At 38.6% G+C, this 21,238-nt stretch overlaps 1 protein-coding gene across 4 annotated transcripts in view; it reads left to right on the top strand.

Annotated features, from left to right (window-relative positions):
- The window catches only part of PDE7A (phosphodiesterase 7A), a 133,493-nt gene that overhangs the window by 80,005 nt on the left and 32,250 nt on the right, over positions 1-21,238 (top strand). For all 4 annotated transcript variants that reach the window (XM_064267758.1, XM_064267760.1, XM_064267759.1 and 1 more), the window contains 2 exons: positions 41-101; positions 3,408-3,491. In XM_064267758.1, the coding sequence (XP_064123828.1) occupies positions 41-101; positions 3,408-3,491 (145 nt within the window). The remainder of the gene's footprint in view (positions 1-40; positions 102-3,407; positions 3,492-21,238) is intronic.

The following is a 21,238-nucleotide window of genomic DNA, read 5'->3' as shown; positions in this document are numbered from 1 at the left end:
GTTCTGTATTAAAATGCATGTGTCTTGTTTTTATTTCTAGAGGCGTGGAGCGATCTCCTATGACAGTTCTGATCAGACTGCATTGTACATTCGTATGCTAGGTAAGCATTGTTTATTTTGTACCAGTGTTAGTTAATTTTGCTATCGTATATTGTTATTTGAAGCAGAATTATCTTTTATAAGGTAGCTTTTCATGACTGTTTGTAGCAGAAATAATCTATTACATTGAAGTTTGGAGTCTGGAAACCAGTATTAATGTGAGATGAATACAGAGGCGTATTTAGAGTTTTACGTAATTGAGACCTGTGTGGCTTAATAACTGGAACACATTCATTAGTACACGTTTTTAAGTTGCATCTTGAGGATTCTTCATAGAAAATAAAGAGCTTTCCTTCTCGGAGTTATTAAATATGAAAGAAATGATTACGAACATGGACAAAGATGAGACTGTGAAATAACTGATCAACTCATCCTATCACTGGGTGTATTTTGTTCTCATTTGGCTGGTAAGGAAGACCGTTGTCTTCCTCTAGTGTTGGTACTTATTAGTGATATTTTACTCAATTCTACATGGTAAAATGACTTTGGCTGTGTATATATGTGTATAGTTTTTTCCCTCTCTTCCTCTGTTTGTTGCCAGATTATCTCTCTATTCACACACTCTTTAATCCCTTCCATAGTATTGATAGTATTGAAAATGTCCTATTAAACTTTCAGCAGACAAATTTACTCATCTTTTTTTTAGCTGTGTCTTCCATGACTACCCTCCTCATGTTCAGAATTTCTCCTTCACCTTCTATGATATTGAGCCGTCCTTATTCTTCACCTACTTCTGTTTTTTTCTTTGCCTCCTTCAGTAATTCCTTTTCCTGTCCTTAAGCCTAAGTGTTCCCCAAGGCCCTGTCTTTGTTCTTCTTCATTCTCAACCCCCCCGCCCCTTTAATTTACCTTGTGCATTTTATCTGCCTTTGCAAGGTCAACCCTCAATTCTGCTCAGTACCATTATATATTTTCCCCATGTCTGTTCACCCTTTTCCTCTTCATTGTCTTCGTTTCTCTCTTCAGACATGTTCAGGATTCCCCTCTCTTTAAAACAGAGCTTCATACTCTTATTTTTAACTCTGTAGAATATCTCTGGAGCCCTGGTGGTGCAGTGGTTAAGAGCTCAGCTGCTAACCAAAAGTTCGGCAGTTCAAATCCACCAGCCACTCCTTAGAAACCCTATGGGGCAGTTCTGTTCTGTCTTGTAGGGTTGCAATGAGTCTAAATCCACTTGACGGCCATAGGTTTGGTTTTGGTTTTTAGAATATCTCCACCTGGGTGTTTTATGGCCCCCTCAAACTTAACATGACTAAAAACTAAAGTCTGATTTTGTTCCCAAATATGTTCATTTTATAGTTTTTTGTTGTCTCAGAGAATATAACTCCATTCTTCTAGCTGTCAGGTCAAAAACTTTAGAGTTACCCTTGACTCCTGTTTCTTACACATGCCATGTCTAATTCTTCAGCGAGTCCTATTGACTGATAACTTCAAAATACATCCAGAAACTCACTACTTATACTGTTACCACCCCGAATGAGGCAGCAGTGTTTGCCATTTATTGTAGTCGCCCCTCAGAGTCTCTCTTTGTCTTCCTGTGTGCCTCTCCACTATTCTGGTCAATGCAGGAGGGTGAACCTTTTCAAACATAAATTATATCATCTCATTCCTCTGTTGAGAATTCTCCAGTGGTTTTCCATGTGACTCAGAGTACAATTTAAAGTTATTACAATGGCCCACAAAGGCCCAGTCTGATCTGGCCCTACCACCTCTCTTGCCTCACTTCCCACCAGTTTCCCTCACCTCAGTCTAGCCTTGCTGGCCCCTTTGTTTGTGCTTGAATGTGCCAAGCATGTTCCTGTCTCAGACTATTTATGCTTGCTCGTCCTCGTGCCTGGAAACTTCTTCCTCCCAATACCCGAATGGCGCACTCCTCACTTCCTTCAGGACCCTACTCACATGCTGCCTTTTCAGTGAAGCTTGCCTTGAACACACTAATGAAAAACAGGTCACCCCTCCCTCATGCCTCACTCCTCTTACCTAGCTTTGTTTTTCTTGGTGTCATTTACTATTATCTTATATAGAATGAAATTATTTGTTTATTATTTGTCTCATCCAACAAAAAGATAAGCTTCATGAGGACAGGGACTTGATGTATTTTGTTCACTGCCATATTTCCAGTGCCGGACATGTAGTGGGTGCTCAGTCAGTATTCACTGTGGTGTAAAGAAATTACCACCTGCGAGAGGTGATTAATCTTTGTGGGATACAGTCATGGTAAATGAAACCAGCCTTGAAGGAGATGATGGCCTTGCCTAAAAGGTAAGTAGGAGAGTTTTCTGGGCAAGAAGAATTGTAAGAGCACAGGGCCAGGCACTGAAGACTTAAAGGTTATAAACTTGGAGACTTGGGAAGTATATGGGAAAAGCACTGAGCTTGGAGCCCAGAGAGCTAGGTTTGAATCCTGGCTCATTCCTTACACTAAGTTTGTGACACGGGGCATATAACCTAACTCCTCAGAGCCTCAATTTTTGCATCTGTAAAATGGGAATTAAGAAAGAGTAAAAAAAATAATTCCTATAAGGCACTTGAAGGAGTGGTTGTTACATGGTTGCTGTGGTTATGTTGCTGTTTAGAGAAATAGATCTGAAAGTCATGTGGGTACAAGTAAGGACATATTGAGCTTCTATCTGTAAAGAACAAATTTTAAGAACCAACTGAAGGTCTTGAGTATAATGAGAAAAAAAATTGATCAAGTTAAACCCTTAGGGCAAAACATTTAACATTTTATTTAATTTTCTACTCACTTATGAAATCATAAACTGCATGAGAACAGGTAAAGTATTTTCTATTTCCCCATATCCCTTATAGCCCCTAGTATAGTGCTAGCCACAGATCAGACACCTAATAAATATTTGCGTCTTGTGGTGGCTTTAAAATTTTTTGCACTGGGGATTTTCTGTCTTGTGTAAGATAGATTTTATTTCCCAGTGGCTTTTTTTTTTTTTTTTTAATTCCATGTGAGTAATAAGATGTTAAATTGATTTATCATACACTTTCGTAATCTTTCAGGTGCTAACTTTAAAGTATATATTATAATTCTTCTTATTATTGTTGGGGACGATTAAAAAAACCTCCTTGTCCAGCCTTACCACTCAGTAGTGAACATTTGTAAATCTCTTCAAATTTTATGCTAATGTAGCTTATACTTGTAAGCAACATAAATCAGCTCTTAACTACCTGTCCCATATATATTGTTAGTGGGCCATGACTTCTGAGTATGATACCCATAGATTTTTGTTGCAAATGGAAGCTTCTTCCAAAATGATAGCTCTCTAAACGTATGTTTTATTCTTGATTCTGCCCAGGAGATGTACGTGTAAGGAGTCGAGCAGGATTTGAATCAGAAAGAAGAGGTTCTCATCCATATATTGATTTTCGTATTTTTCACTGTAAGTGTTGCAAACACAGTACTTCTCTCAGACTTCCACTAAACTTCAAATCTTCATAAAGTAATATAGTTTTCCAAAGGAAAAAAATAACATGAAAAAATTATATATTTGGAATGTTTTTAAGAAAATAACTGGGTTGTGATAAAATGATATTTTATTCCTAGATAAAGTTTGTAAGTGTTTAGATATAATTAAAAGAGAAGGACATTAAAGCATGAAAACTTATGTAGTTTTCATTCTCCTAATTGAAATGTGAAATTACTTTTGTGTTTTTTTCTTCTTTAAAAATATTTTAAAATTTTGTTTTATTCCAAATGCTTTGCACTACTACCGACAATTTTTTTGGTAAATGGTATTTCATAAAGGTATTTCTTAGTCTAATAAATCGTTATACTTTTAGTTTATTTGAAAATGCAGATCATCTTTAAAGATGATTGGTGGAATGCATATACCAAAAACCAAAAACAAACCTAGTGCCGTCAAGTTGATTCCAACTCATAGTGACCATATAGAACAAAGTAGAACTGCCCCATAGAGTTTCCAAGGAGTGCCTGGCGGATTTGAACTGCCAACCCTTTGGTTTGCAGCCATAGCACTTAACCACTACGCCACCAGGGTTTCCACAGGAATGCATATAGTGAATGCATAATGGAGCAAAAAGGAAAACAAAAAACAAAACCTTTAAAACTCTTAAACATATTAAATCTGTTTTTGGAGAAGTTCCATTTCTGGTAATGCTGAGTAAAGTAATTTGGTTAACACTCCAACTGAAAAGAATTAGAAAAACTGGACAAAGTGTACGAGACATATTCTTGAATGTATCAGAATGCTATTAAGGCAGAGAGATGAGCCCACATTTCGGGCCACTTTTACCCTCATAGCATCTACTGATTTTGGGAAAGGTAGATGAGAATCTGAGCAGAGCTTTTAGCTGACTCTTAAGGTTAGAAAAAGAAAAACAGGCATTCAGAGCCCACCAAGGTTGGGGGCTTGGTACTGCTTAACCTTTCATGCTTAACTTTTAGCCCCAAAGTGCCGTACTTTAAGAAATAAATCCCAACTTTGTAATAGCTCAATCACTGATTGGATTAAGAGGTCTATGGCTTTAGTACCTTGAGCCACATGCTAGAAGTAAATATAAATACTCCTTTGGAGGAAGGTGACATTATCCTAAGTCTCAAATTTTTTATATGCATTGTCAAGCACTCATTTAGAAAACAAAAAGGCAGAAGGAGACAAGATGATGTGACCAAAAATGAAGAGAAACAAGAGACAATAGAAACAGATCCATGGAGGATCTTGATAATGCAGTTATTGTACAGGGGCTTTAAAATAATGAAACAGCTATGTTCATGGGAGAAAAAAAAGACAGGATACAGAATTGCAACAGAGAACTGGAAACCAAAAAAAAAAAAAAAAAAGAATCAAATGGAAATTCTAAAACTGAAAAATATCATACCTTAAATAAGAACTCAATGGAAAAAAAAATTAACAGCAAATTAGAAATAAATGGAGAATTAGTGAACTGGAATATAGATAAGAAAATACTTAGAATGAAACACAAAAAGGCAAAAGGATGGAAAATGCAAAAATGACCTATGGAATATGTTCTGATTATTTATTGACATACCTTTGAAGAATTTTGAAGGATCTGGGATTTTATTCTTTTTGCAAGCTAATATGTTAGCCTATCAATGCTTCTGATGCTTGCAGAGGACACAAGACTCCTGGGTCAGAGACAAGAGACTTTATTATTCATGGCAAAGCAAGCAGCATGGGCATCATATTGTGTCAGTTCCCCTTGCCCTTTAGGCCCTACAGCAGCAACACCCGGGGGTCCAGGTGGATGCTGTGCACACAGTGAGCTTTTATTGCAGCTGAGGAACAACAAGCTTGGGGAGTTTACTCCTTCTATAGTAAGTCTACTCTTTGTTCCAGACAGAGATGTTTCCTTACCTCTCGAGGTTGCTAGCTCCAAACACAGCATTAAGAAATGGTTCAGGTAAACAGCAATCAGGGTCTTGCATTCTAGGCACACCCAGCAAGAATGTACAGGACACTCAGGGCCTATACCTATATGGCAGATTAATGTTCCCAATAATAACAATCGATCCTAAAACTTAACTGGCATAAAACAGCAACTTTTTTAAAAAAACGCTCATAATTCTGAGAGTCAGGAATTCTGTCAGGGCATATCAGCTCTGGCTTGTCTGTGCTCCACAGTGTCTCAAACCTAAGGGCTTAAACAGCTGGGGATATCTGGAATGGCTCAACTGGGGCCATATATCTGGAGCCTTTGTTCTTTTCCACATGTCATCTCCTGGGGCTGTGATACCCAAGATGGCTCCTGCACTCACATGTTTGGTGCCAGGGCTGGGGTGGTTGGACTTTCTGGGCTGGCAGCATTTGTCTCAAGGTAGCTGGGCATTTTAGATGTAGCTACCTCCCCCCCAGAGCAAGTATATTCCTAGAGAGAATGTTCCAGAGACAGGAATTGTAAGAGCTTCTAGTCTCTTAAGGTCTGAGCTTGGAAACATGCACCGTCTCTATATTCTTTTGACTAGTTATACTACACAGCTTGCTTAGATTTAGGGAGAGAAAACATAGCCCCCACCTATCAAGGAAATGTTGTTGTTAATTGCAGTCAAGTTGATTCCAACTCATGGTGACCTCATGTATACAGAGTAGGACTCCATCCTTGTTTCATAGAAACTATAGGAACAGTTAGCGTAGTTAGTTTAAGAACAGAAAGCCAAGGATGTTTCAATATTTATGTGTTTCCTGTAACAGTGCAGTAGAAACTGATAACATTGGTTGCTTCCAGAAACTGGATGGCGCCATAGGTGGGAAGGAGCCTTTGTTGTATACCTTTTGAATTTTGATTCATGTCAATATATTACTTTTTGAAAAGTTTAAATAATATAAAATTTTTTAATATTGTAACACATTAGGATTGGCTGTGAGTAGGGAAATCAGTAAAAGAGTTAGGTCTGAATATTGGTATTAATGTAAAGAAAAGCATAACTGTATTTGGATTCTGTAGTATACACCTGTCTTTTGCTGAATTAAGTGAAATAGAAGATTTGTAAAGTACTGTTAAATAGGGAGACATAATGGTGCCTTTTGGTTGGGTAGGGGAGTTGGAAATAATCATATTGCTGGAAGTAATCTCTGTTGTTGTTTGTCGATGCTGAGTCAACTCCAGCTCAGGGAGACCTTATGTGTAACAGAACGAAATGTTGCCCAGTCATGCGCCATCTCCATGACTTTTGTTTAATATGTCTGACCCCATTGTTGAGGCTGTTGTGTCTGTCCATCTCATTGAGGGTTTGACCCTCTACCAAATGTGGTGTCCCTTTCTAGCAATTGGTCATTCTTGATAATGGCGTCCAAAGTACACAAGACAAAGTCTTGCTATCCTTGCTTCTAAGGTACATTCTGTTGTATTTCTTCTAAGACTGATTTGCCCGCATCTAATTGAGTTAAAATAGGATGTATACCTTCTAGATCATTAGGAAGCCAGGAGCAAACAATATAAAATCTAAAGGACAAGATGGAAACCCTGGTAGCGTAGTGGTTAAGTGCTACGGCTGCTAACCAAGAGGTCAGCAGTTTGAATCCGCCAGGTGCTCCTTAGAAACTCTATGGGGCAGTTCTACTCTGTTCTATAGGGTTGCTGTGAGTCAGCTTCGACTCGACGGCAGTGGGTTTTTTTTTTTGGGAAAGGACAAGATGATAGAAAACCAAACATACCATGATAGTAATAAAGATTATATGGGTTAAATATTCCTTCTAAGAGATAAAGATGCTTGGATTGGATAAAAAATGAAATTTAGTCAGAAAGAATGGTTGAATATAACATGAAAAAGTACCAGGCTTGAGCGTCTGGGGACCTCCACTTACTTCCTGATCCACCAGTGTGGATCCTTTGTAGTACCTTCTGTAAGAACAGTGGAGGCAACTCAGCTGTGAGAACAGCGGACAGTGCTGTCTGCCTCACGGAGCTGACTGTTTATGAAAGGTGAGAAAAGCCTAAGACTCTTAAGTTGTAGTTGGAAATTGACTGTCACTGTATAATTGTTCCTATAGTTACCATGAAACACTAATATCTCTCTTCAAGCCAAGGCAGTAATAAAATTGATAGTTGTTTTTAATAGACAAAAAAATGATTCTTTTTTCCTCATGGTATAATAAGTTCTGTTTATGAGACTGCTCAGAATTCTTAAAAGAAAATGGTTTAATATAGCGTGTCTTGTGAGATGTGATCTACTCATCGAGTGAACATGTGTTCCTCCTGTGACTAAAGGTCCTGTGAGCCATCTTCAAGCCTCCTCTTCTTCAGCCGCCTTCTCGGATTGTCCTACCCTGCCTGAACTTGCTCTCTGCAGGAGTCAGCTTATAAAGCTTGTCTTTAATTTAACCTGAGGCTTGACTTTATACTGTAAAGAGTGAGCTGCCAGGGACTTATGACCAGCAGGACTGTAACTTCTTTCCAGCTATGAGTCTCAAGGCTTCCTGCTATTGAGCATTTCATTTCCCCTTGAATTAGTTGAGGCTATAAGGACTTCATTTAGGTGAAGAGTAAGGTTGTTCTTCTGTACCCCTACTTTCCCACAGAGTGCCTTTGGATTAGGAGGCTTTGTGACTCATGCCACAAACTCATTCACCTCCTATAACATCTGATTTGGCAAAGGCACCCGTACTTACACAACTCGACAGGATGGGTTTAAACTCCAGGGACACTGAAGCATTGAAAAGATTATTATGTGTCCTTTCCCTTGTATATAATTCAAAATAAGGTTTTATTTTTCATAATGACACCAAACTTACATGCATGCAGAAATTAAGATAGCGCTTTCTAGATTTTCTGATGGTAAATCTGAGTAAAGGGGATATGGGGAAGAGCTAGGTAGTGCCCGGCTACAACTGATGACTGCCCTGACAGGGAACACAACAAAGGATCCCTGATGGAGCAGGAGAACAGTGGGACACAGATCCCAAATTCCTGTAAAAAGACCAGGCTTAATGGTCTGAGACTAGAGGGACCCTGGAGGCCATGGTCCCTGGACCCTTCGTTAGCCCAAGACTGGAACCATTTCCAAAGCCAACTCTTCAGACGGGATTGGACTGGACTATAAGACAGAAAATGATACTGGTGAGTAGTGAGCTTCTTGGCTCAAGTAGACACATGAGACTATGTGGGCAGCTCCTGTCTGGAGGCGAGATGAGAAGGCAGAGGGGGAGAGGAGCTGGTTGAATGGACACAAGGAATACAGGGTAGAGAGGAGGAGTGTGCTGTCTCATTAGGGGGAGAGCAGCTAGGAGTACATAGCAAGGTGTGTGTAACTTTGTATATGAGAGACTGACTTCCTTTGTAAACTTTCACTTAAACCACAATAAATAAATTTAAAAAACATCAGCTCATATGCATGCAAAAGCTGGAGAATGAAAAAGGAAGGCAGAAGAAATGCGTTTGCATTGTGGTGCTAGCGAAGAATGTTGACTATAAACATGGACTTCCAGAAGAATGAACGAATTCATCTTGAAGGAAGTATGGCCAGGATGCTTGTAAGAAGTGAGGATGGTGAGACTTCATCTTGCTTACTTTAGACAAATCAGCAGGGAAGAGCAGTCGTTAGAGAAGGACATCACGTTTGTTAAAGCATAGGGTCAGCGAAAATGGGAGAACTCTCAATGAGATGAGTTGACATAACAGTCACAATAATGGGCTCAGACATATCAAAGATCATGGAAATGGCGCAGGATCTGGTGACATTTCGTTCTGTCATATGTAAGATTGTGTGAGTCAGAGCCTAGTCAAAGGCAAAAAATGACAGCAACATTCATAAACACAGAGTGAAAATGTCAACTGGATCAAAATGGTGTGATTAAAATATCTTGCACAACCTTTCTAAAAATAAAGGGAAGTAAATAAAAAAAAAAGGTATATGGGTGTTCTTGTATCATTTTTATTTTTGCAACTTTTTATAAATTTGAAATCCTCCAAATAAAAATTTTAAAAGTATGGTATTATTAAATTATGCACTTATTAAAAATCATGGGTTTGTGTCCAGATCACTTATTTGCTAACAAACTGGTTGTTTATACAGAACTGAGTTCAAACTTTGGGAAGACATTTTGAAACTTGTATTTGCGTTACAGAGGGTGGAGGGATTTTGATGATTGTCAATTCTTTTTGCCAAGAAGTGTCTCTCAAAGATCTGGTATAAATCTGCAGTCAGGGTTAGTCTGGCAGGTGAGTTGCAAGGACTCTGGTTTAATCAATAAATTCTGTAATTTTTTAAAATTAAATCTTTCCTGAAATGATATGTAGACACTTTCCATTCTTAACTAGCTTTTTGTGTCTCTCTGATATTTTTAGTAGACTGTCATGCTGATCTCTTTTGAATTTAGCTTTATCTTGACTCTGTGGGACAAGAAATTAAAGAATTTCCCCAGATATTCTTTCTTACAAAAGAAGTTTCCTAAAACATTCTTTTTATCTTTGTATTCTTATTGGATTGACCATATATTTTGTATTATAGTGCAAAGGATAATATTTATCATACATATTTATATAGTTTATGAATTTGAGGAAGGGATTTTTCACATAAGACAGTCATGTGGACATCCTCAAAGGATGCCATATTTCATTTTAGGATGATCAGAAAAATTCCTTGGGGTGTAGTTTCAAAATAGTGTTTTTTCTCTCTGGGGAATGTTCTGTTTTGTGACTTAAATAGAATATACATATCAGTAGCAGTTCTTACAATCAATCTTTATTTATATGTTTTCTGTAGGTTAATAATATGAGGGGCTTGTGTTTATTAAGAAATTTGGGAGATAGTAGTACTGCTAATTGTACTGCTGAAATTTTCAGATGCTCACATGACATTTTTATTCAACCTGAATAAAGTACTGTGATTGCTTATTGAACAGAAAGTATGGTTTCTGGTCATGCAGTTGAAAAGTGTCACAACTAATCCATAAGTACTTACACTGTGCTGGTCATTGATGATTTATTTTGGTAATAAAAATCTAAGATCATGTTCCATGTTTAACTGCTTAGACTTTTGTCTGTGCCCCAGAGCCATACATGGAACCAGAGGGCCACAGTATTGGCAGCAAATCAAGTAGCTAACTCTTCTAAGCATGTGATCATTTTATATACATTATTTTTTTTTTAAAGCGTTGGTCAGACTTTAGTTTTACAGTTTTTATGTGGATAGGTGGTTAGTTTCTGACAAATATTTAAACTGAAAATTTTGGCATTAACACTTCGACTCTTAAGACCTGCTGAGAAACTTCTTCAACTCTTACTGCCTTTTCAAAAGATTCCTAGCCCTCAGACCTGCCCTCTGTCTGGTTGTATTACTAACAGTAAGCGACAGATTTCTGGTCCTGCATTTAATAAACTGATTCTTGATGGTCTTCATTGAACTGATTTTAGCCTATTTAATCTCCTGACCATATGCTGTGAAAATGCTGGTACAGTTTCAGACACCTAATAGCGATGAGCAACCTAGCGCTAACAAATTTAGAGGAAAAGGTAAGAAAGGGAGAGAAGAGAAAGGGAAAGAGAGAGGAGGTGACTGATTAGAGAGAGTGAGAAACTGACAGATGCTAGGCTTACCCCAGCTTATACCGGTGTAGAGTGGCTTGTACCCAAAGGTGACCTAGAGCCTGTGTCTCCCTGTTTGCTTCTGAGCATCAGTCCTAAATGTGACAGCTGCTCCTCGCCGTGCATTCTCACGCTTCTGCTTTCACTTTGCTCTATAGAGATAACCAGGAGACTCCCTCATTCCAATTTCCCTCTTTGGAGTAACTTGGCTTACTTTTCAGCCAGCTGAATTAAGACCCCCAAATATTCGTGCAAAAATTTCTGTCTGTTCAATTGGCTGTATACATGGTCTCTTGAAATGAAAGATTTTGAGTGTTACATTGTACTTGATGAGATGTTGTCAAACTTGTCAAAAATTCACCTCTTGTTTACTCTAAATTTATATCCTCAAGTTTAATAAAGCATTCTTTCACTTACTATTTTTAGCTTATAGAAATAACAAATATTAATATCTTTAAACACGAAATAAAATTATAATTCTACTCCACATGTCCATTTAGAAAATCTGATGTGTTCTATTGAAAGAGTCTGGCAGCTTATTAAAAAGTAGTGAAAGCTGTCAGCTTGACAGTTAATTCTGTTCATGGAATTTGCCAGAGCGTGTTGACATCAGTCAGACTGGAGGGCACCATTTTTCTGCCAACCCAGGACAAGATATAATACAAGAAGTATATTTCTTTACAATATTTTTCATGTCTACACAAATACAGTTTTTTCCATTTCTTTTCCTTCTGGCACATGGTAATGTTCCATTCCACATAAATGTGTTTTGCCCATTACCTTGAGCTTGTTATTCATTTTAGCATTTCACTCCACCCCATGCTAATGCAGCAAGGAACTCTTTCAGGATATTTATATTGGAGCCTAAAAGCTCTCAATCTTAGGCATTTTGTCCTGTTTTTTTTTTTTTTTTTAATTCCTCAGCTCTGGCAGCCTGTGGTTCATGGTAGAGATTTAATATATTCTTCTTGCATTGAATTGAATAAAGCTGTATATTTTCTACCAGTTTGATTTTGTAGGGTCCCATTTGTAGTTCTCTAAATATAATCTGTATTAACTGTCAGCTAACCTCAGGATGGTTGCTTCCCTTCTGTCAAGTTTCTCACGCCGTCTTTATTATAATGACCCACTGTGAGACCATTCAAAACTCTCCCTAAATTTCTCCTTAGATCCTCTTCCTAAAAGGACTGTGTTGAAATTGGATCACTGGTTTCATGCTTAGTTATATGACCAGAAAAGAAATCTGTTTGCATATTTTGAGTTTAAAAGCTCATGCCATACTGGTTTTATTGTGTTGGCTTATGTCAGTCTTTAATATATAGTAACTCTCACACAAGGTGTCTTAGTCATCTAGTGCTGCCGTAACAAAATACCACAAGTGTGATGGCTCTGACAAAGAGAAATTTATTTTCTCACAGTCTAGTAGGTTACAAGTCCAAATTCAGGGCGTTGGCTCCAGGGAAAGGCCTTCTCTCTCTGTTGGCTCTGGAGGAAGGCTTCCTTAGGTCGAGGAGCTTCTCAGGCACAGGGACCCCGTGTCCAAAGGACACGCTCTGCTCCTGGTGCTGCTTTCTTGGTGGTGTGACATCCCCAACTCTCTGTTTGCTTCCCTTTCCTTTTCTCTCTTAAGAGATAAAAGGTGGTACAGGCCACACCCCAGGGAAACTCCCTTTACCTTCGATGAGGGGATAGGGAGGTGATCTGGTGAGGGTGGTGTTACAATCCCACCCTAATCCTCTCAACATAAAATTACAATCACAAAATGGAGGACAGCCATACAACACTGGGAATCATGGCCTAACCAAGTTGATGCACACATTTTTGGGGGGACATAATTCAATCCATGATGCATGGGTTGTTGTTGTTGTTAGGTGCCATATAGTTGATTTCGACTCATAGAGACCCCATGTGTCATAGTAGATTCTATTATATCATGAAGCTTTTAGTGCTTTTCTTCTTCACTTGAGTAGGAAGAACACTTGCTTGAAATCTCCTCCAGCTATACAATTTTCTTTTTTACGATGTTTTCTTCTTAACTTGCCTACTTGGCCTGATCATTACTTTCCTATTTTCAAGCGTACTTCATTTCAGCCATTATTTGTTTGGTCTACTTAAGTGACTGTCCATCATTTGTAATTTAGTCATTTGTTCAAACTTGAGCATGCCAGCCTGCACTTAGAGCTGTGGTATTACAGATTAAAGTCATACTCTGTCTGGAGTTTCTATTACATTTTAGTTTGTTCCCAATCATTCTTTTTGTCTTGGAATAATTTCTGGTTGTTTCAAAACAACATTTATTTAATAGTTCATGTAGCTATCACAATGCAAAATTCGCATGTCCTTTTCCCCCGTCTTCTCCATTGCCTGTGCTCCCACTGCCTTCCTGTAACATCCCCTTAAAGCTGGCAAAGATTAGCATTGCTGTGTAGAATCCCACTAGAAAAGAGCATCCCCTCTGCCCCCAGCTATGTGTATTGAAAAAAAAATTTAATTTCCAGGTGATTCTGAAACTTTTACACTTGAAAACCACTGATTTTTGTTTCTTTTTTTGCCCCAAAGTTGGAAGAATAGAATATTCTATCAGCTCTCTGTCTTTTATAACATACATTAGGGACTGGTACAGATTGGACCTTAATCTTAATACAAGTTTTTGTTGTACATGTTAGTTGCAGCTGAGTTGATTCTGACTCATGGCGACCCATGTGTTACAGAGTAGAACTGCCCAATGGGGTTATCTTAGCTGCTGGGAATCTTAACAGAAGCAGACTGACAGGCCTTTTCTTCTGTGATACGTTTGGGTGCGCTCAAACCACCATCCTTTAAGTTAACGGTGGTTTAATACCATCTGGAATGGACTTGACAGCAATGGGTTTCGCGCTTTGTAAAACTGGAGAATTGGAACCTTGTTGAGATTTAACATAAGGTTCAATTTTGTATGTAAACTTTTGAAGGAAGTGCTGCATTACGGCCTTGTGTACTTTCTTTTCCTTCTTTTTCAGTTCACTTATAGGGGAATTAAGAATTTAATGAATAAGGAGCTATGTTCAAATCCTGTCTTTAAGCATAAGTGGGATCCAACATATCCCAGCTCTGAAGAGTGGAAATGCCTAATCCATAACAGTAATTAGAATACCAAAACCAGAACAAACCATTGCTGTGGAGTTGAATCCGACTCGTAGCTACCCTGTAGGACAGAGTAGAACTGCCCCATAGGGCTTCCAGGATGCAGCTGGTGGATTTGAACTGCTGACATTTTGGTTAGCAGCTGAGCTCTTAATCATTGTGCCCGCAGTGGTCCATAATTAGAATAGACTTTTTAAAAGGCTTTTACATCTCTCTGTCTCCTTTTCTAAAAAAATACTTCATTGTGTTTTAGGTGAAAATTTACACAGAAAATTAGGTTCCCATCTAACAATTTTTATACAAATTGTTCCTTGACATTGGTTACAGTTTTCACAATGTGTCAGCATTCTCTTTTCCATTCTGTTTGTCCTATTTCCATTGATCTAGTTTCCCTGCCCCTCCTTGGCTTCTCATCTTTGCTCTGGGAGATTTTGTTTATTTTATAAGCCAATCTATTACTTGGCTGAAAGGTGACGTCCAGAAGTGGCTTCAGTTCCAAGTGCATAGGGTATCTTCGGGCGATAGTCTTGGCGGTTCGTCTAGCCTGTAGGTCCAGTAAGTGTGGCCTTTTTTAGGAATGTATATTTTATTCTACATTTTTTTCCCCATTTTCTCCAGGAACTTCTATTTGTCCCTGGTCAGAATGGTCAGTAGTGGTAGCTGGGCATTAGCTAATTCTGGTCTCAGGCTACGTACATCTCTTATTTTTTCAAATTCTGTCAAAATAAATACTAACTTCTGCAAACTAAGGTTGTAAGAATTGCTTGAGGGAAAATTGGTCATACATTTTATTCTATTAACATTGGTCTAATCTTAAATGAAAAATAGCTCTTTAATTTTTTGTTTTATAAGAAACTTTGGACTATTTATATATTCATTTTAAGATAATGGGACTTTGTATACATATTAATTTTGAAGTCTTCTAGATATGTGTGATTATTTCTACAGTATCAAGTCAGTGGTTTTCACTATGAAGTTAGGCTGTCATAAAAAATAAATCTGATTTTATTAAAATAGTACATACTATTTAGTCACTATTATAGTCAGCCATGTGTTTAAAAATATTTGATATCTATAATAATAACTGCAGCCATTAATTTTAAGTGCTTATTCTTTGCCCAAAATTGTGCAAAGATATGCTACATGTATTATCTTATTTTCTCTTTACGACAGTCCTATTAGGCCTATGTCTAAGACTGGGTTCTCTAGAGAAGCAAAACCAATAAAAGTGTATAAATACATAGAGATTTATGTAAAGAAAACTGCTCACGTGGTTGTAGAGGCTGGAACGTCCCAAGTCCGTGGATCAGGCTGGAGGCTTCTCCCGATTCATGTAGCCACAGGGGCTGGTGAACCCAAGATCAGCAAGTGAGACAGCTGGGCTCTGGCTCACAGGCTGTGAAAACCGGTGAACCCCAAGATCAGCAGGCAAGACGGCAGGCAGACTGCTAGCTCAAGTCCTAAGAGCTGGAGGTCAGACGAACAGGAGCCAAGCTGCGGAATCCAGGGCAGACAAAAGCCCACGAGTTTTGTTAGACTGTCCACTTATATTGGATGCAGGCTGTAACCCCAAGGAAACTCCCTTTCAGCTGATTGGCTACTTGCAGCAGATTCCATCATGGAGGTGATCACAGTATATCAAATCTAATGGAGGTGATCACATCATTATATGACTGCCAAACTACGTCATAACTGCCAAACCACTGAGAGTCATGGCCCAGCCAAGTTGACACACAACCTTAACTGTCATGGCCTGTTTTACAGATGAGGGAATCGAGGATCAGAGACCTTAAGTTACTTGCCTAATGTCACACAGCTTGTGAAAGAGGCAGAGCTGGGACTCAGTCTCGTGTGTCTAACTCAAAGCCCAGTTTTTAAGCATTCTGCTATACTGCCTCTGTGTATCAGCACATGCTACTCTACTAAAGACCATTACTCTAAGCACCTAATTTTTTTACTACCCATGCACGCTAGATGTGAAAAGTCTTCCAAGAAAGCTTGTCCATAGACGTAGAATAAATTTAATTACTTAGTGTTAGCAATAAGCCTTTAGATAGGGCTCTCAAACCTTTTTTGAGGGAAACTGGGAAAAAGAAGAGGTATTGGTGGTTCAGTAGTAGAATCCTCTCCTTCCACGTGGGAAACCTGGCTGCGATTCTTGGCCGGTGCTCCTCGAGTGCAGCCACCACTGGTCTGTCAGTGGAGGCTTGCATGTTGATATGATGCTGAACAAGTTTCAGGAGAGCTTCCAGACTAAGATGCGCCAGGAAGAAAAAGCTTCGTGATCTACTTCCAAAAATCAGCTAGTAAAAACCCTGTGGATTACAATGGTTCAATCCCTTCCACTGTGCTTGGGGTCGCCATGAGTCAGGGGCAGATTTGAAGGCAGCTAACAACAGGAGAGAAAGGGAGGCTTATTAAGAAGAATTAACAGAGTATAGAATGTCTGCAGGTTTTTTATTTCATTACCATTCAACATGACCTTTCCTTATACTAGTGGTAAACCTTAGAGCACTGAATTAAAAAAAAAAAAAAAGAAAAGAAAATTAACCTACAAGGGAAATTCATGATTATATGCCCCTGTATTACTTCTATGGCGCTATGTGGCGGATACAGTGGCTGCAGGGCTCCCTCTTGTGGACTGTTAAAGCCAGTGGTGGTCAGAGCCGAAGATTCAAAGACTTTTCTGTTAAAGACCTTTTGCCTATTAACTAAATATCAGTGAAATCTTTTGTGCCATTTGGATGATAAGAGAGAAGCAAGTTTGTGAGAGACTTGGGACTACTACTGCTCAAGGTGTGATGACTGCACCCCTTTTGTTTTCTTAACCTGGAACCCACTTGCTAAAATGAGGAGGAAAAAGCAAGAGAAAAGCATTGCTTCTAAGTCCTCCTGCTATTACACAGGTTTTTGGGTCAGAGGAACCAAGAATGGATAACCGGAATAATGTTACGAGAAATAATTTCTGCGTTCATTAAGTTACAACATTGACTTGATTTTGGTGGAGACTGATGAGCTTGTTCATGGTCACACAGTGAGGTAATGTGGTATTTTAGAAAAGAACCAGCAGTGCGAGCAGCTCTTTAATAGTAACTTGATTAATTCGCTGAGCCATGTTGGCTTTCTAAGCTGGATTGGAATGTAGGTAACCATGTAAACTAGAACTAGCCTGGGACTTAAACAGTATGAGCCTGACAGAAGCTGGGTGTTACTAAAGACGAGTTTAATCTATTGTATATTATGCTATAAAGTAAATAATAGTGTGCTTCGTGTTGTAGAATGAGCTCATGAGAAAATGGATAATAGGGTCAGACTGCGACATTTTTAGTAGTTGTCTAAATGAAAGTACTTGTAAAATTCTCAGAGTCACTTTTTACTCCTCCCAGTCCCCTGTACATCCAAATGAAACTAGGAGTCCCTGGGTGGTACAAATGGTTAACACTTGGCTGCTAACCAAAAGGTTGGAAATACAAGTCCACTCAGAGGCACCTCCAAAGAAGGACCTGGAGATCTGCTTCAGAAAAACCAGCCACCGAAAACCCTACGGGGTGCAGTTCTGCTCTGACACACATGGGGTCTCCATGAGTTGGAATCAACTCCGCGGCAACCGATACTGGTAAATGGTCCTGATTATTACCCCGGATCTCCTTTCCTCTCTCTACTTGCTTCCATTAGTTTCCTTTACTCAGGTTCCGTTCTGACCAGGCTGACTGAAAATTTGGGGGAAGCCTTCCCAGCTGTACCCTTTGTTGTCCCAGAAAATAAGTCTATAGACTTTTTCTTTTAAAAATTTAAATTTTAATCACTGTAGGGAAGCAGTGGAGAGAAAACGCAAACTAAATGAAGAAGCTCAAAATTTCCAGCAATTTAAAATGATCTCATCATGCTTTATCCTTGATTTATAGTTTCTGATCTGTTTTGCTAGATCATATGTGGGAAGCTATTCTAAGACAGTTCTGGAAATTTCTCTAGTTTTCTCTTAGAATACTACTACTCTAGTTGGGCAGTGTGCTTTAGAAGCCATTGGTATGTGTTTCAGTTAATTGTTCTGTCCCTGAGAATTTATTTTAAGGGAATCAGGATGTATGTAAAGGTTTAGTTACAAGGATGTTTATTACAGAATTACTTGTAAGAAAAATAAAATTTAGGAACAGTCTAACAGCAAAAAGGTGAAGTACATTATGATAATTGCATACCTTAGGATATAACATGGCTGGTCAAAATGATGCTGCATAAGTGTATTTATTGACATGAAAAGATGGTCACAAACTCCTAAGTGAGAAAAACATATTGTGAACTTTCTTGGATAAAAGAAAAACTGTATGTACACCCTAGGATGTAGTTGTTGTTAGCCGCCGTTGACTTGGCCCCTGACTCACGGAGACCCCATGTACAAAGGAACAAAATGGTGCCCAATTCTGCACCATCCCCACGATCAGTTATGAATCAGGCATTTGTGATCAAAGGGTTTCACTTTTTGAAGTAGGTAGTCAGGCCGGACTCCCTGCTATGTATAAAAATTATGTATGTATACATATATAAAATAATTCATAGGGAGCTAACGATGGTTGTTTCTAGACAAATAAGCCCTCTTATGCTACTTCTCTCCATTCTCAGCCCTGGATTGAGCAGAAGAGAAGGCTTGGAGCTGCTAATCCCAGAGGAGTTAATATATCAGATAATTTAATCAAGCAAAGCAATGGGAGAGAGCTGCAGAACTTATCCATGATTGAAGTGCACTGAAGAGAAAAATGGTGCCTTGGAACTGATGAAAATTGTGACCAAATTTTTCTCCCACTCATTTAAAAAACGAAATAAAGCAACAGCTTCTCCACAAAGCACAAATTCAAAAACTCAAGGAAGGCATAATCAGACGAGACAACAAGTCGAAACATATACACTCAGAATTAGGAAATAGTAGAGGTAAATTTCAAATATATCACAGAAATGAAGACAGATTTGTAAGGGGCACATGATAGGATGTACACTGCAGTAAACAGTAGGAACACAGTGGATAGAAATGAAAAAAGCCAACAAAATAAATAGTTAAAAAGGATTCAAGAGAAAGTGAGATAAAGGAGTTTCAACACTGGCAGTTTGAAGTCTTTGAATAAGAAAGCTAATAGAGTAAAAAAAAGTAGAACAGGGTAAATATTTGAAGATGTAATTCAAGAAAGCTTTTCAGAAATAACAGAAAATTTGGATTTATGTATTGAACTAGCACACCATGTACCAGGAGAAAAACAACTCAGAGTGGTTAACACTAAGCTGTGTCTTAGTAAAGTCACTGGACTTTATAGATACAGATAATTTGGTGGGTGTCCATGTTAAAAAAAAAAAAAAAAAAACCAAGTCACTTATAAAGGGGCATCTGTCTATCAGATTTGCCTCAGATTTTGCAGATCTCAGTGCCAGAAGTCAATGAACCGATACCTTCAGTAAGCTCAAGGAAGGAAAATGAGAGTCAGACAAGCTGTCCTTCGTGTACAAAGACTATGGAAAAAAGTTTTGAACATTTAAGAACCGAATATATATTCTTTTCATGAACCTTTCTAGAGAAAACTACAAGAGGGCGAACCTAATCAAACCAGATGATAACTGAGGAACCCGTGGTAAAAGGATTTGCAGTATTGAATATATTTAATTCTAGAAATAAATCTAAAATGAAAGTGGGTGTAGGGTGAGAGTTAAAAATGTGAATGTTACATGCTCTGACAAATAACAAAAATTGGAGGAGGAAAAGAGATTGAGTGATTTCCTTGTGTGTAATAACTAAAAATTAAAGGATAGTATTTAATGGTGGCAGATCAGGTAGTAGAAATATGAGCATTTTGACAAAGTACAGTTTTTTTGTGGTAAATATATGTGTAACAAAACAGGCATTTCAACATTTTCTATATATCTACAATTCAGTGGCATTAATTACATTCATCATGTTGTTCAGACTTCACCATTATCCCTTTTCCAGATTTTTCCATCACTCTTAACAAAAGCTTATTGTCTCCTAAGCATCGAGTCTCCCTTTCCTTCTCCCTCCTGCCTGCCCCTGGTAGCCACTATTAATCTTTGGTCTCTATACACTTGCTCAGTCTAGTATTTCAAAGCAGTAGGGTCATACAATATTTTTATCTTTATGACAGACTTATATCATTGTATCATTTCCATACTTATTCAGTCTGTATGCTGAGCAAATAATCCGAGAAGCTGGTATATATGAAGAAGAACGTGGCATCAGGACTGGAGGAAGACTCATTAACAAACTGTGATACACAGATGACACAACCTTACTTGCTGAGAGCACCTGAAGCACTTAGTGATGAAGATCACAGACTTCAGGATGGATTGCACCGCAACATAAAGAAAACAAAAATCGTTGCAACTGGACCAATAAGCAACGTCACGATAAACAGAGAAAAGATTGAAGTTGTCAAGGATTTCATTTTACTTGGATCCACAATCAACTCCCATGGAAGCAGCAGTCAAGAAATCAAAGGACGTTTTGCATTAGGCAAATCTGCTACAAAAGACTTCTTTAAAGTGTTAAAAAGCAAAGGTGTCACTTTGAGGACTAAGGTGGTTGAGGACTAAGATGGGCCTGACTCAAGCCATGGTGTTTTCAGTAGCCTCATATCCACGGGAAGGCTGGGCAGTGAATAAGGAAGACAGACCAAGGAAGAATCAGTACCTTTGAACATGGTATCATGGACTGCCAGACAAACGAACAAATCTGTCTTGGAAGAAGTACAACTAGGATGCCCCTTATAAGTGAAGATAGCAAGACTTTGTCTCAGGTACTTTGGACATATTATCAGGAGGGGCCAGTCCCTGGAGAAGGACATCATGCTTGGTAAAGTAGAGGGTCAACAAAAAAGAGGAAGACCCTCAACAAGATGGCTTGACACAGTGGCTGCAACAGTGAGCTCAAACATAGCAACTATTGTGATGATGGCACGGGATTGGGCAGTGTTTCGTTCTGTTGTACCTAGGGTCACTATGAGTTGGA

This window comes from Loxodonta africana, chromosome 14 (genome assembly GCF_030014295.1).
Source record: "Loxodonta africana isolate mLoxAfr1 chromosome 14, mLoxAfr1.hap2, whole genome shotgun sequence".
NCBI lineage: Eukaryota > Metazoa > Chordata > Mammalia > Proboscidea > Elephantidae > Loxodonta > Loxodonta africana.
Note: the sequence above shows the minus strand (reverse complement) of the source record. Positions and strands in the feature narration are given on the sequence as shown.